Below are 14,682 nucleotides of genomic sequence, written 5' to 3' on the forward strand. Positions count from 1 at the left end.
CTCTCCCTTTCTTTCTTGGCTTTTCTCCTCCTCTTTTCTTCTTCTTCTTCTCTCTTTTTCCTCCTCATCTGTCCTCTATCCATTATCTCTCCTCTCCTCATGTCCCATCTTCTTTCTTCTTCTCTTTGCCCTCTCTCCTCCTCCACTCCCTCTCCTCTGCTCTCTGCCATACGTTCCTCCTCTCTCCTGGGTGTGTGTGTGTGTGTGTGTGTGTGTGTGTGTGTGCGCGGCGGTAGTATTCAGAAGGTGTGTGCAGCTGATCTGCGCCGCCTCTCTGCTCCCCCAGACTCCTTCTCTGTGTAAGTACCTCAGCCCTCTGTCACTCTACGTATGTAAGTACATGTTTGTGTTTGTGAGCGAGTGCGTCTGTGGTGTCGTGTCGCGGTTCGTCTCAGGTTCGACCGATATTTGATCAGATGATATTGAAACCAGTCAACGTTTATGATGGATACGATGCAGTTCGGCTGCTTACATGACAGAAATCAACACTTTTATTTACATAACGGCCACTTTCGTCATTTACAGTGTTCATAGTACTAATTAATTGAATTCCACAACATGCTTTTTCATGACAGAACTCACATTCATCATCTTTTTATCGATTTTATCTGCCATAATGTTTTTTTATTCAATTAAGAAAAAATTCATATACATTTATACTGAAGCAACTATTAATTATGATTAATCATTTAGTCTATAAAACAATCAACTGTTGCACGTTTAGTTTATTTACTGATTAATGTGGCCAATCATTTTACCTCTTTTGACTCCTTGCAATAAATAAGAATCAACATTTTTCCTTTTTTTTTTTGCAATTAAACCAAAGAGTAATTCATCATTTTCTGTCTGTTTGCCAACTTTTAGTCAAATATAGAAGACTGAAAATGCCAAAAGCAGCATTTGTAATCATAACACGGTGCAGCCCGCATAAACATCCCTAACTCATTTTAAAGGCGTTAAACACTGAAACACGATAACTGTGCAGCATCAGTCTGTATCAGTGTCGGCTTGAACAAGTCATGTTGGTCGAACCCAAGTTGAGTCGCATTGTGTTGAATGTGAGTGAGTTACGTTACGCAGTATATGTGCACTGAGAGAGAGAGACTGTATGGCGGCATGCTGAAGCCTTTCCACTTCTAAATGTGCTTCTGCCTCTTGTCTTGGTATTTTGCCTTCTGTAGTCCCTTTACCTTTAACTTAACCCTGAGCTGTGCTCCTGCTCAACCTGCACCACTCCTTTGGTCTCACTTGATGTCCGTGCCCTCCCCCAGAAAAGCTGCGCTCGTAATTTTGCCTCAACTGTGACTGAGAAAAACAAAAATGATCTTAATATAATGTTTTTTTTTTATTTGACTCCCGCTCTGTTCCTTCGCAGGTAAGGTTTTGAGCTTTTGAGGCTGGGTGATTTTTTCCAACACTTTCTGTGTTTGCTCATCGCCCACCACGTTTCTGACGTGTATTCTGCCTTCATCATCCTCCATCCTCGCTGAAGGCAATATTGCCCACAAACATTGACTTTAAAATGTGTTGGCCCACCTCAAACTCAAACACAGAATCAGGGTTGTGTTGCAGGAGGACAGCAGAGCCCTTTATCTTGACAATACAAGCTGTGCTACCGGGGGCAGTGTTTATTACTTTTGCACGTTTTACAAACCTCCAGTTATCAGCTAGACTTTTAAAAAAACTTGACTCAGTTACAAAACTTCTGTCACTTCACGGCACTGGAAGTGTGAAAACATGTGGACCATGTTAGCATCAGCGAATCGAGACAGATGAGGAATTGAATGTCATGTTGCAAAAAAGCTCAGACTTGGTTTGTGATGTGCGTGACTCTGTGTGTCTGTGTGTGCATGGATGCGTACGTGTGTCCTTATCATTGTACGTTTGGCCATGTCTGAATTGTGTGTGTGTGTGTGTGTGTGTGCACATACATGCACTTGTGTGTGTGTCTGTGTGTGTGTGGTTTTTATTCCAGTCCTCACGCAGTTCCAGATCGTCTGCGTCTACGAGTGAATCGGATCAGCCTCCAGGAGTACGACCGACTGCAGTACGACAAAGAACGACTACGGGACATCTGTAAGGCTGTGTGTGTGTGTGTGTGTGTGTGTGTGTGTGTGTGTGTGTGTGTGTGTGTGTGTGTGTGTGTGTCTGTGTGTGTGTATGTGCGTGCGTGCGTTATCTGAAGTCAAATAACTATAATCAATATTTTATAGAACAGAATATGACTAACTGTTTGTGAAAGTGGTCACTCACAGTGATTCTCTGCAGGTTCCCTCTCAGCTCTGCGTTTTAGCATCTTTCAGCTCATTGTTTTGGTTTTCTAGCCAACGATTTTACTGTTCTGCTTCGCTCTCATGGTTTTCAAAGTCTTGTTTATAGAGAACATGTTTTCAGCAAACCCACAAACCCTCTGTGTCCCACTTGCCAATCAGTAAACAGCAGGCAGACACAGTTAGCAACTGGCTGGTGAACACAGTAGCACATTTAGCAGCTAACAAGTGAGATATTTCCCCCAGGAGTTTGTTAAGAAAGAGAGCTAAAAAAGACTGAATATTGGACATATGTTCATCAGGTGGTGATCAGCACAACTAATGCTAATGCTAATGCTAATGTTGTTGCATGTCTGCAGGGTGTGTAAATAAGCTAACTGGTTGCCAAACTTACCATGTGATAAAATGTCAGTGAGATCTTTATAGCTTGTTTCTGCTTCCCGCAAGGTGCCAAAAATACAGTTAATGCTGGTTTAACTAACTTTTTCCATTCATTATGGTCTAAAATGTATGTTTGTGTACTCCAGCCATCCCAGTTGGCATCGTGGTGGTGAGGGGGGACTGTGACCTGGAGACATGCAGACTCTATATAGACAGATTACAAGAGGCAAGTTTTCCCCTTTATCTTCATCATTATGCTCATCATTACTTTGATTTTCTTCTTTCTTCCTCCCCTCTTCTGTTCCCTCCTCGTCATCATTATTTCATAATGCTTGCAGCGTCATCCCTCCACAAGTTATTTTTAGATGGATAAGCATCCGAGCCCACTGGGAATGCAGAGCTGCTCTTTAGCTGTGTGTCTCATGTGGGAGATGCTCACTAACCAGCTAACATCTGTGGAAGTTTTTGATGTAAATGCTTTGGCTGTGTGTTAACTTTGAAACCTGTCTGCTGTGCTTGCTAGGACTTACACCAGGCGCCATCTACTGGCCACAGAGTGCACTATCAGGTATATGACTCTTGGGCGTCTTTCTGCAGGAAAAGTTTGGTTATTAGTTTTGAAGCTTTTAAAACCTCTGAATCTGACTTTCTACAAATACCTAAAGTCTGTGTTATGATTTGAAAGACTGGGTTACCCTGAAAATATGGAATTCACCTGCAAAACAAGCTAAATACAATCACATGTGGGTTTTGCAGTTGAGTGAAGTCCTCACCTGCCACACTAAGAAAAATGGTTGTGGACATGTCAAATATAAACTAATATTCAAGATTCAAGATTCCTTTATTGTCATTGAGCAAATCATATTCATCAGCTGTGGTGAGGGAAAGGGAGGACACTGACTGTTTCACATCCACTTCTTCTTTCTATTTCAGTCCACTAGTTTAAACTACGTAACACACTGCCTCATTGTCCTGATTGTCTCCGTCTTGCTATCGATTGTTCAGCTGCACAAAAAGAAACCGTTAATCTCTGTCTGGATTTCTCTCTTTTGCTTCCTCTCTCTTCAAATGATCCCTGATGTAAACTTTCCTGCATGTAGTTTATTGTTCAGTAAAGGGATGATTAGTCTCTTTGTCCTCAGGACGAGAGCAGAGGCGTCCCCAGGACCAGTTCGACCAGTAGACTCTCTCCCAACTGGAGCTTCTTGGATTGTGAGTGTGACTGAAACACTGACATGAGGAAGTTTTCATTGAGATAAATGATAGCGGGGATTCCAAAAACCTGAATAAATCTCATTTCTCATATTTGTTTTGACCCAGTAACATATGAAAACCTTCAGGGAGATGAATTATTTTAATCTTTGCTTTACACATTAATTTTTTACTCAGATTCCATCTCAGCACACATTTTTGGATCCTTTTTGAACTTAACCTGTTTGTTTAAGATGTTGCAGTTATAATAAAAACTTTTATTTATTTATTTATTCATAAAAAGTGAAAATAATACACACTTAAACTTCTTTAATTTAGTCCAGGTGATATAAAATGATACAGATCAGCTGAAAGACAGTTTAAAAAGTTGTGTTTTTGCATGATGTTTTAAATGAAGTTAAAAGTGACATTATACCTCAAACAGATGTGACAGAAGTGTTTATTAATTATTGTCTCTGCTCTACAGCCACATCAGCTGACCGCTTCTATCGCATTGATAAGGCTCAGGTGAACACCGCTTCATTTCCTCTCATGCTCGAACAGCTAAAATCACTGAACTCATGTCTGACTTTGACTCAAATGTGCGTTTGTAGGAGCACCTGCACTTTGTGACAGAAATTTGTCAGGACGAGGTGTTTATCCTGGACCACGAGGGGCCAGTGGCGAGCCAGGGAGCGTCCACGGGGATGCCCGATCTGGTAGTGGAACCGACTGCCGGGTACGTCCCCAGACACACAGCAGATACAGGAAATACACACTGACATGGCGTTTTGTCAAACCCTTATTGAAGCAGGTCAAGTCCCACTGAGGTCAGGAGACGTGGTCAGCATGAAAATGTGTTCACATGTGCATTAATTCATGATTAGACAATAATTAATGCATTTTGACAAAATATTACAGATGAACTACATGTATCTTATTTAATTGTATCCTGTTGAAACTGTTTTTCAACCAAGAGAAAATTAATTGACCACAATATTTCACATCAATCAATAATTTATTCATTAATCAAGTAAGAATAACGAATGTTCATGTAAATATTTGCTGCTCTTCTCTGTCCTGATGTGTATCATTGTTAATTGAATATCTTCTTATCATTTTGAACTCTTCGATATTACGATGGGTATTTGTTTATAAAGAAAATGAGTCATTTATGAAGGAAAACTGTCATTTGCTGGTTCCAGCCTCTTAAAATCAGTCATCCGTTTAATTCCTTCTGTGATTTCCTTTCACAGTACTCCCTTGACATCTGATGAACAAGGTAGAACACACAGACACACACACTCACTGAAAACTGCATTGTAGCTGTGGTTCAGGGTGGGTCACGACTTTAGAAGCTGAAGTGAAGAAGTGAAACCTGCTGCTCAGACAGATATTATGTCATTATTTCCTTGTTGATGAGTTGCACTTTCACTGACAAAGATGCAGGATTGCTTTATTTTTATTTACATGTTAACCACATCTGGACATGCGACTGTTACAGCGTGAGGTCTGGTGTTTTCCTCTTTGCTAAATATAATATTAACAGGTTTGAGGCTCTTAAATCGCCACATTCAGGCTTGTGATGTTTAGAACAATCATGTCTCTGGAGACCTTGAAGGATGTTTGCTGCGGTCTGGTCATCTGCTCTCATGTCCGGAGCGAGTTGCTGTAATTTCTGGGACTCTCCGAGTTTGTGAACCCGTTGTTTCCCAGTCAAGCATGTCCTGACATGTTCTATGTTTGTCTACTTTCACTTTTGCCAACACGTGCATCAACAAACAACACAACACTTGAAATATACAGCAGAGCACAGAACACACTCTTGGATTAAAACATTTCAGTGCAGAATCGATTGTGTCTACGATGGATTTTATGTCTCCAGACAAAAACTAATTGTGTTTTCTTGTTCTGCTTGTTTTATCTTCACATTATTTCATATTCAGTGAAGCTTGCTTCTTTGTTTTGGTGTGTTATGACTCACAGAAACACACACCTGACTTAAAACACTAGTCATTGCTTTTACAGCTTTGTCATTGAGTCACATTTGGTACAACATCTTTAATGCCTCTCACACCGTGTGAATTACAGGTATTCATCCTGAAATCTTGGTCTGTAAATGCCTCTAACACTCATACAGTAGATTACGGCAGGTGTTTCACTTAGTTTGAGGTCATTGTTGTCATTATGTATTTTTAGATGTGCTATTAAGTGCTGCAAGGAAAATAACCTGAAATAATCCTTCACCTGACCGGACAAAACACAGACAAACTGCGACAGAGCAGAAGCAAAAGTGAAACAAAAAGTCCCTGCAGAAGTGTTTACTTTTATTGTCGCACTTTTTTTTATTTTAAACACACAAATACAGCCAAGCAGGCATATGGTTGGTGAGTAACATGAGTAAAAAATCCCTGAACTTTATTCGTACAGCAGTTAGTCATCGTGACTACAGACAGTGTTTCAACACAAAGGAAGACCTTTGTAGAAAAAGAGGAAGGTGTTTACTGACAAACAGGTGTGTTCATGAAAACTGGGAAAAGTCAGAGAAGTGAAGTTTGTTCTGCAGTGAGGCCTCACATGATGATTTCTGTCTATTTGTGTGTTTACAGCCCTGCTGACAGCTGCCAGTACAGGAGATCTCTCTACGGTAAAGTGCACACAAACACAGACAGATTGTCGAGGAATGTCTCTTTACAACCAGTTTTACCTGTTCGGATCTGCTGCAGTCCACTGGGATTCAGAAACATTCAACCAGTCCGAGTAGTCTGTAATAGACAACAAAGCATCAGGAAATCAGCATTTCAGCCACACTACGCAAGAAGAGTCAGTTAACGTGATCAAATTCCCCTTAACAGAGAGCACCAGTTGTCATAATAGAAGTTTAGACTTGAAAATGAACAGAAACAATGCAAACTTAAATAAAACATGTAGTTTGAGGTTCCTCCTGCACCTTCAGAAGCTTCTTCATATGGTCTCAGCTCACCACCAGCAGGAAGCATCTTAATCAAGGATTCTCTTAAGCTTAAGAGGGTTTGTAGTGCACATTTTAATGTTTTCTTAGCTTATCTTAAGATGTTTTGGGGAAACAAGGTCCTGGTGTGTTTGGAATAAGCAGATAATAAAGTAGAGCAGATACAAAGAAGAGAGTCCCCCACCGTTTGAAAGTCAATCCCATTAAAAACAGCATCACATCACAGTGGTGGCAGCGTTTGTTTGAAGGTGTTTCTACACCTAGAAGCTACAAACGAGGGCCCTGTTTTAATAATCCTGATCCACTTCTGTGTTCTTTGTGCCCGTCGATGTCTCCAGCTGTCAGAGTGCGTCCATCGAGGCGTCAGCTTGCTGGTTAGAGACGCTGGAGGCTGCTCAGCGTTACACATAGCTGCCCAGAACGGACACACTGACCTGGTCAGCTACATACTGCAACAGGGTGAGAATGTGCATCATGTGCATGCAGTGCTGAAATGATTCATTTTCCAACTGGTTTATATTACAAACACCAGTCTGAAGAAGTCTGGGTTGACCTTGTCAGCTGAAACACTCACCTCTGGTCTGGCAGATAGAGGCCACGCTTATTTACAGCATTTATATCAAGGTGCCACAGTTAATTCCATTGTACTGGTATTTTTATAAATGCTACATTGTGCAGCTTTAGGCTCGTTTTTATGTTTTATTTACAACTACACAATGAAATAATGTAATCACATGAACTCTTTAAAGGGAATTGCACCAAGTTAAACATCAGAGTCCGTTTACAGGTCCTGAGGAGTATTAAAATACTTGTGTAAAGCCTTTTATGGCTGATTCCTCAGCGGTCATATTGCATTGTGGGTAATGGGTAGGTGCAGAGTTTTGACAAGAAATCTTTTTAGGTGAGTACGTTTGTATTTCCTTGAATCAAATACACAGCTGCTTCTGACTCCTCTGTTTCCTCCTCTTCAGGCTCTAAGGTGCTTCTGGATTTGACAGACAGAGAGAAGTATGTTGGGTACTTTTAATTTAACTTTTTCTTAAAGGATTTCTGTGTGTACATGTATGTTTGATCACACCATTGTTGAAAATCACACACTCTGATCGTTTGAAGGATTGCAAGCGAGCAACACGCCTAATTCCTCTTTTATCTGTGTGTGTCCGTGCCTGCATGTGTATAGAGGGGACACTGCATTGCACAAAGCCGCCTCCGAGAAGCAGCATGTGGTGTGTCGGCTGCTGGTGGAGGCCGGGGCGTCGCTCGAGAAAACCAACTTCCAGGTAAACACACACTCATATGTGACACCGCAAACCTACACACTGCACACACTCGCTGTGGACGCGCACACACACACACGTTTCCTGTTAGGCCTGCTGAGTCATATCTGAGTTCCAGCATCACATGTAAAAGGTCTACACACAAGCTCCCTGACTGACTTGTCGGGTGTGTCTGTCGCTTTGTAAAACAAAGATATTGTTGATCATCAGGTTGTCAGCGGGTCTGTTATGTTAATAGTTTATGTGTGTAAGCAGATATGGGAATTTTCAGACAGCTTCACAAAGCCTTTGTTTGGTGTTAAGCTGCCATAAATCCCTCATTTACACTAAACTGTTAAAACATTGGAAGAAATGAAAAAGCTGAAATTGGACAATAAATGATAATTTGTTTAGCCACAAAATAAATAAACAGAAACAACCGCTCCGTCCCGATTTGTTTTGTTTGGGTTGTTTCATATGATCGTAGCTGTTAGAGAGTGACTGGAGAAGTGAGGAGAACGAGGGGGAAAGGGGGTAAGGACAGACAGTTTTGTGATTCATATAGATAAAATCTGCTTGAATTGGAACGCTATATAACAAAGGCCCCAGTCTGATGTGAACCATGAAAGTTGCAGCTACGCTTATTATTAATCAAAGCCTCCAGGATGCCCCTGAAAGCAGCAGATTCAGTTAACTATACGACACCATGTGAGCAGAGTTCGTGTGGTTAAAATGAAATACACATCTGTATATTTCTTATGCGTGATCCTTTTCTACTGGAGATGAAATCCAAACCTTCCTGTCACAACAGAAAAACTTCTATCGTCCTTCATTCGGCGACAGAAATTCATCTTAGACGTGATTCACAAGTAAAACCAGCAGAAAACAAACTCTTAGAGTTAAAAACAGTCAAAACAGAACAGCTGTACAGGAAGAACATAGATCCACACAGATGTCCTCTCTCCACATCCAAGGAGAAAAGCCTGAAGAGGTCAGAACTCCAGGAACTGGTTTTGGCGTTTTGGGCTTTCATGGATGATGACTGTGATGAAGGCCAGAATGCTACAAGTTGTTCTGTTGCTGGAGTATTTACCTCCTCAGCTGTAGTTTGCTGGTGGAAAGATGACCAGACTGTTCATGTGCAGATACAGAAGGACACACAGAAATGTGATCAGGACATCACCCGCTCACACACTGACTCACCAGTTTTCATATTCACACCTGCAAAATCTAATAGAACACCACTTCTAATATTCAGAGTCTGCTGACACTCTGGATTAAATAACTATATGTTATGCTACATTTGAAGTTCAAACAATTACTGTAGGGAAATTAATCTGCATCAGTTTTGAAAATCAATGAATTTTATTGTAATTCGTCAGCAAAAATGACAAAAATTCACTGGTTCAGCTTCACCAAAGTGAAGATTTCCTGCTTTTGTTTGTTTTCTGTGTGGCGGACTGAATATGTTTGTGTTTTGAGCTGTTAGATAAACAAAAAAAGCAACTTAAATGAGTCAATTTGAGTTCTGGGAAATTATAAATGATAAAATTCACTGGTTTTTATGCTTTATTGATAGAAAATTATTGGCTCTGAAATGAAAATACATGTTAGTTGCAGCACTAGTCTAATGTGTGTGTGTGTGTGTGTGTGTGTCCACCAGGGGAAGACGCCAGCGGACCAAGTGGAGGGAGACTCGGAGCTCGCCACCTACCTGAGCGCCCAACAGCACACATCTCCCACCACCCACGAAGACTTGGAGACGGCTGTCTGAGGCGCACACACTCCCACACACACGCACACGCACACACTCCCTCTCTTGACTCTGCACACACTCGCATCGGAGACGAATCTGGGAGAGAAAAATGTAGTCTGAGTCTGGATTTAACCGGAGTGTCTCCGCAGACGAGAAGTGAACTGCTTCAGCTCGCAGCAGCTCTGCAGAGGAGATTTTAATGGTCAACTATTTATTTGTATTTATTTATTCTTATTCTATTTATTGGTTGTGCTGATCGATTGACTGAGCGATTGACCGCAGGACTTTTAACGGTTGAGGATGCAAGTGCACTTTGAGCAGGGTCGCGAGTTCACGAAAACATGTTTATTTTGCTCACAGTTCATATTTTAAGAAGTTTACTCAGTAGGAAGTGTTGAAAATAATCAATAGGACATAAAGTTTCATTTCAGAAGTGATGGAAATACTAAAGGCTTGTATGTTCAGCCCATAAAACCTGTGTGCCAAAGACATTGCACTGATGTGGTGTCATATCTATTTCAGTAATGTTCCCTCACAGCGCTTGATCCTCATACATCCCCCAAACTGCTTTGAGACCAAATTATGTAAAGATGATGTTTCATTCATGCTGTTTCATTCAGGATGCACATTACTGGGTCAACGGAGGACTTTGATAACATTACGAAGCTCAAGAATCAGAAACGATCAGACCTTTTAGAGCAGCTTTAAATGCGTCACGCGTACACACAAAGACACCGGAAGCTGACACCGAGCTCACAGGCAGCAAGATCAAAGACAGAAATAAAGTAAAAACATGAATGATGAAGAGTCCAGACTGTGACTCAGCTGTTCTGATGCTGAGGGAGGTGTTATCACCGGGTCACGGGATGATTCAGGGGATAAATATATATCTCACCAGATGAAATTGATTTTTTTCTGACTTTTTGAAAATGTAAAATATTTTGACCTTCTCGGGACTCTAAAGCTCCTCGGAGTCTCTCTTTGGTCCGGCTGCTCCCGGCAGATATCGATCGCTTTTAAGGTGTCAAAAAGTTTTGCTTGTTCCACAGTGTGTCGGCCATTCGTCCTTAACCTCCATCACAGAACATGTGACCCGCTGCCGGACCTGACAGCTCCTGCTGCAAAATATTTTTTAAAAATCAGAAACATACAAAGAAGACAAACCATGTCGACTTTAAAAAAAGACTCTTTTTTTTTAGTTTTTGTGGTCGTCTCTTAAAACCCAGACTTTTTTACTTAATGACCCTCAACAATCATCAGCATCTTGTTTTCACTGTTTCATTCCACCACGTGTTGGACTTGTTGTCGCTTCCAGGAGTTTGACTGGTTTGAATATGGACGGCCGGCAGCTGATGTGCACATGTGGTTTCTTAGATTTAAACTTTTAACATAGAGTTATTGTTGTCGTCGTGGAAAAAGTCTCTGAATAGAACTGTGCCATATGGATAAAAAACATTTTTAAGATATTTATATATTAGTATATATTACAATATGGAAAATAAATACAAAAAATACAAAGAAAATCATCAAACAACTTCAGAGACAACTGATGATTTCAAACTTCCAATCAGTTTTAATTTGTTTGTTTCTAATTACAGTTTCCTATTCATTTCCATTCATTTTAATGAATTAAATAAAAAAGATCTTTGGCTTTTGGACTGTTTGTCAGAAAAAAAGACATTTGATTAATCTAGAAATGAATTGATATTGAAAATGATCTTTGATTGTGGCCGTAATTCAAAACATCAAAGGACTGAAGGAAAACTTTCCTTAGACCTAATTATTTTAAATCAACTTAAAATGTTGCATCCAAACTAATTTTTTCAAACTAGTTCAGAACCATCACTGACTGAACCAGGTCAGACTTCTTTATAATTTTAGTTCCACCATAAATTCTTGCGCAGGCATTATTGAACGTTCAGTAAGTGCAGCCAGTTGATTGTGGACACACCAGACTGTGTTTAAAAAACAGGCGATTTAAAGTGAAACCTTCTAATTTTCAAATGTTTGACTCCAGCTGCCGTCACACAAATATTTCAACTTTTCACAGCGCTCAGTTTGTATCTGGTACTCCTGACGCAACAAGGCTTGTCACATGACGCTTGTGCGCATATGTGTGTGAGTGTGTGAGTGTGTGTGATGATTTCCCCTTTTCATATCAAATCCGAAAGGAGAAGTCAGAACAGCTGCAACAGAAAGAGAAGCTTCCCTCTCTGTGCAGCCTGAACATAACACCACTCTGTGTGTTGCAACATTGCGTGTGAGTGTTTCATGTGTGCATGAGTCTTTTAATGTGTATCTCAAGTACACATGCCTGTGTGTGTGTGTGTGTGTGTGTTTGCAGCATTTATCCAAGAAGAAAAGAAAAAATCTGAGCCATATTCAATGCAATATGAATAGATGACGTCTTTTTGCATTTCTCTATTAATTGTTTACATTACATTAATGTTTTTAACATAGTCGACCATTTAGCACCGAGGAGTATTGAATGTGCAGTTTTACTTGAGTGCTGGTTGGGTTTATGATTGTCTAGTATTTTATTTCTTTCTTCCGTGTGCATGTATGTCAATGGACTGAACTTTGAAGCAACCCTGTGAGGTCTCTTTTGATATAACCTGTTGTTAGCTAAATGCATACACAAAGTAGGAACTGCTTTCCCAAACGTTGACACAGACTCAGATGTAGCCATCGTAGAAGTCTGGCTTTTGAACATGTAGGTTTGGTTCAGCTGCTGCAAAGATTCACAGTATTACTCAAGACTTATACTTGCGTTCCATGTTTCCACCAGGCTTTTGTCATTCCTCTTGCACGAATTTCATTTCAACACAGATCTTTTGTTGCAACACTTCTCAATCAAGGTCCGGTTACTGGTTATCTTCCAGAGCTTTCAGCCACATTACATGGCCTTCCTTGATGTGGCTGAAAGCTCCAGAAGTTCTGGTCTAACTGCTGTTTCCAAGTGATGAACCTTCAAGGTTAGCTTTTCAGCATAGAGAAGTGTAAACTCTAAATCGTCCAGCTTGTCAGCGATAACATGATGCTATATATAGATCTATTTGTACATAGATCTAGATATACAGACAGACAGATAGATATAGATATATGTATATTTAGAAAAGTTTCTGTACTAGTGCCGATGCAGTACCTGAGCTTCCTGAGCTATTTGCAAATATGAATATGTTTTTCTACAAAGCTCTTTTTTCCATTCAGTAAAACAAACTTAATTAACATGGACTAATTCAATAATTAGTCATATAAAGGGGCATTAAATGCACTAAGTGGTTGGTGTGTGGTCAGCCTGTGAAAACAGTCGTATGATGTGTAAAGCTTGTGAGAACCTGACCCTGACGACCCCCACCAGGGACTGAAAGCCTGTCGGCCTCTGCTGTTTTGACTTCAAACTCACCGTTTTTAAGACCGGACAGTTTTTTCTGATTGTTCAGCTGCTAGCATGATGAAGCACTGTTGTTGCTATGGTTACCTCCTGTTCAATAGGCATCATGCTAAGATTTGCTGGTAAAGCTGTTGCCCCGAAGATGAAAACACATTTTTAATAGACTCTTTCCAGCCAATCAGAAGCCATTTTTTTCCAAGGCCACATACTGTATGATTAACACTGAATGAAATTTGAGTATTTGAAGCTGTTTTAAATGTTTAAGTCAGGGGCATTGAAGTATAAAAAGTAGAATAATTATGTTTCTTACCCAACTGTGATGGTTTTTTTATTGTTATTATTTTAATCCAAAAGTCACATGACAATCTCTGCTTTTGTTTAGTATATATGGGATGTTCTGCTGCTGCACTTCTGAGTAATTCCTTAACTAAATCCACATTTCGCGCCTCTCTGATCGGATTTCCCTCTCAGTTTTTCCCACTAATGTTTCCGATGCAGGACTTCTACGATGGCTGCCACTGTCCACCTCCACCACTGAGACCTCCTCTGAGTGTGTGTGGAGACGATAAAACAGACGAAATGTGTGTAAATGAAGCCCTTCAGCTGAACTGTCTGTGAATGGTGATGACTTTTTCTATGAAGTGACCGTGGATATAAGCTAGGCCCGCTCTGAGTGACATGCACACACGCTTCTTATCACTCTTTCTATTGAGTAGAAACATGACTTTGTATTAAATTGTGTCTCTCATCAGTGTTGGTTATGCATGGCATTTTCTTACCTCCTTGGGATTATTTTCTGGTAATGGCATAAAGGATGGCATTATTGTTGTTTAAATTATTAAATTATTATAGTTTTAATTGATTTTGACCTGAGTTTCCTCTTAGGTTTGGATGTTTTCTTTTCTTTTGCTTTTGTATTTCTTATTTTTCTGCTGATGATGATGGAATTACTTGAAGTTTGTTGTTTTATTTTATTAATTTGTTAAAAGAATATGTGATGCTGTAGTTTTGCCTCTGACCTTATTTCCTGTTTGAATGATTGTTGGGGAAATCTACTAAGTTACTAAACTGTCGAGTTTCCTCTTTTCTTAAACCAAAGCAAGAAACATTGATTCAAGATGAAAATCAGATGCCGCTATGAAGAAGTCACTTTTCATGAAAATTTAACAATTCAGATGCAAAGGTTCTTAAAAGACGCCCCCATATAATGAACAGTTATAATGTTTTTATTTCCCCTTTGATGAGACACCGACTCCAAACCACAAATATGCTTAAAGGGACAACATTTTGATTGCAGGCAGATCTTCATCAGGTTTGAAATGCTTGAAGTGGTCACCCAACATCCCAACAGGCTGATGGATGACAGCCTGCAAACACCTCAAAACAGTCAGATATTCAAGTAACGTACAATGAAACTTTGACCAAACTGCATCAATCCCAAAGTGAGAGTGCAAAGATGATGT

The 14,682-nt window shown here is 40.1% G+C and overlaps 1 protein-coding gene across 4 annotated transcripts in view; it reads left to right on the plus strand.

The window, feature by feature from the left end:
- The window catches only part of dgki (diacylglycerol kinase, iota), a 73,252-nt gene extending 58,964 nt beyond the window's left edge, over nt 1-14,288 (plus strand). For 3 of the 4 annotated variants that reach the window (XM_041964340.1, XM_041964341.1, XM_041964342.1), the window contains exons 22-33: nt 1,976-2,076; nt 2,798-2,877; nt 3,175-3,219; nt 3,794-3,863; nt 4,330-4,370; nt 4,457-4,581; nt 5,099-5,124; nt 6,452-6,489; nt 7,152-7,272; nt 7,785-7,821; nt 7,994-8,093; nt 9,733-14,288. In XM_041964340.1, coding sequence (XP_041820274.1) covers nt 1,976-2,076; nt 2,798-2,877; nt 3,175-3,219; nt 3,794-3,863; nt 4,330-4,370; nt 4,457-4,581; nt 5,099-5,124; nt 6,452-6,489; nt 7,152-7,272; nt 7,785-7,821; nt 7,994-8,093; nt 9,733-9,843 — 895 coding nt within the window. In that variant the 3' untranslated portion in view covers nt 9,844-14,288. The remainder of the gene's footprint in view (nt 1-1,975; nt 2,077-2,797; nt 2,878-3,174; nt 3,220-3,793; nt 3,864-4,329; nt 4,371-4,456; nt 4,582-5,098; nt 5,125-6,451; nt 6,490-7,151; nt 7,273-7,784; nt 7,822-7,993; nt 8,094-9,732) is intronic. The other variant, XM_041964343.1, reaches the window with a different exon arrangement.
- Nucleotides 14,289-14,682: the final 394 nt, after the last annotated feature.

Source organism: Chelmon rostratus, chromosome 22, assembly GCF_017976325.1.
Source record: "Chelmon rostratus isolate fCheRos1 chromosome 22, fCheRos1.pri, whole genome shotgun sequence".
In the NCBI taxonomy this organism is placed as follows: domain Eukaryota; kingdom Metazoa; phylum Chordata; class Actinopteri; order Chaetodontiformes; family Chaetodontidae; genus Chelmon; species Chelmon rostratus.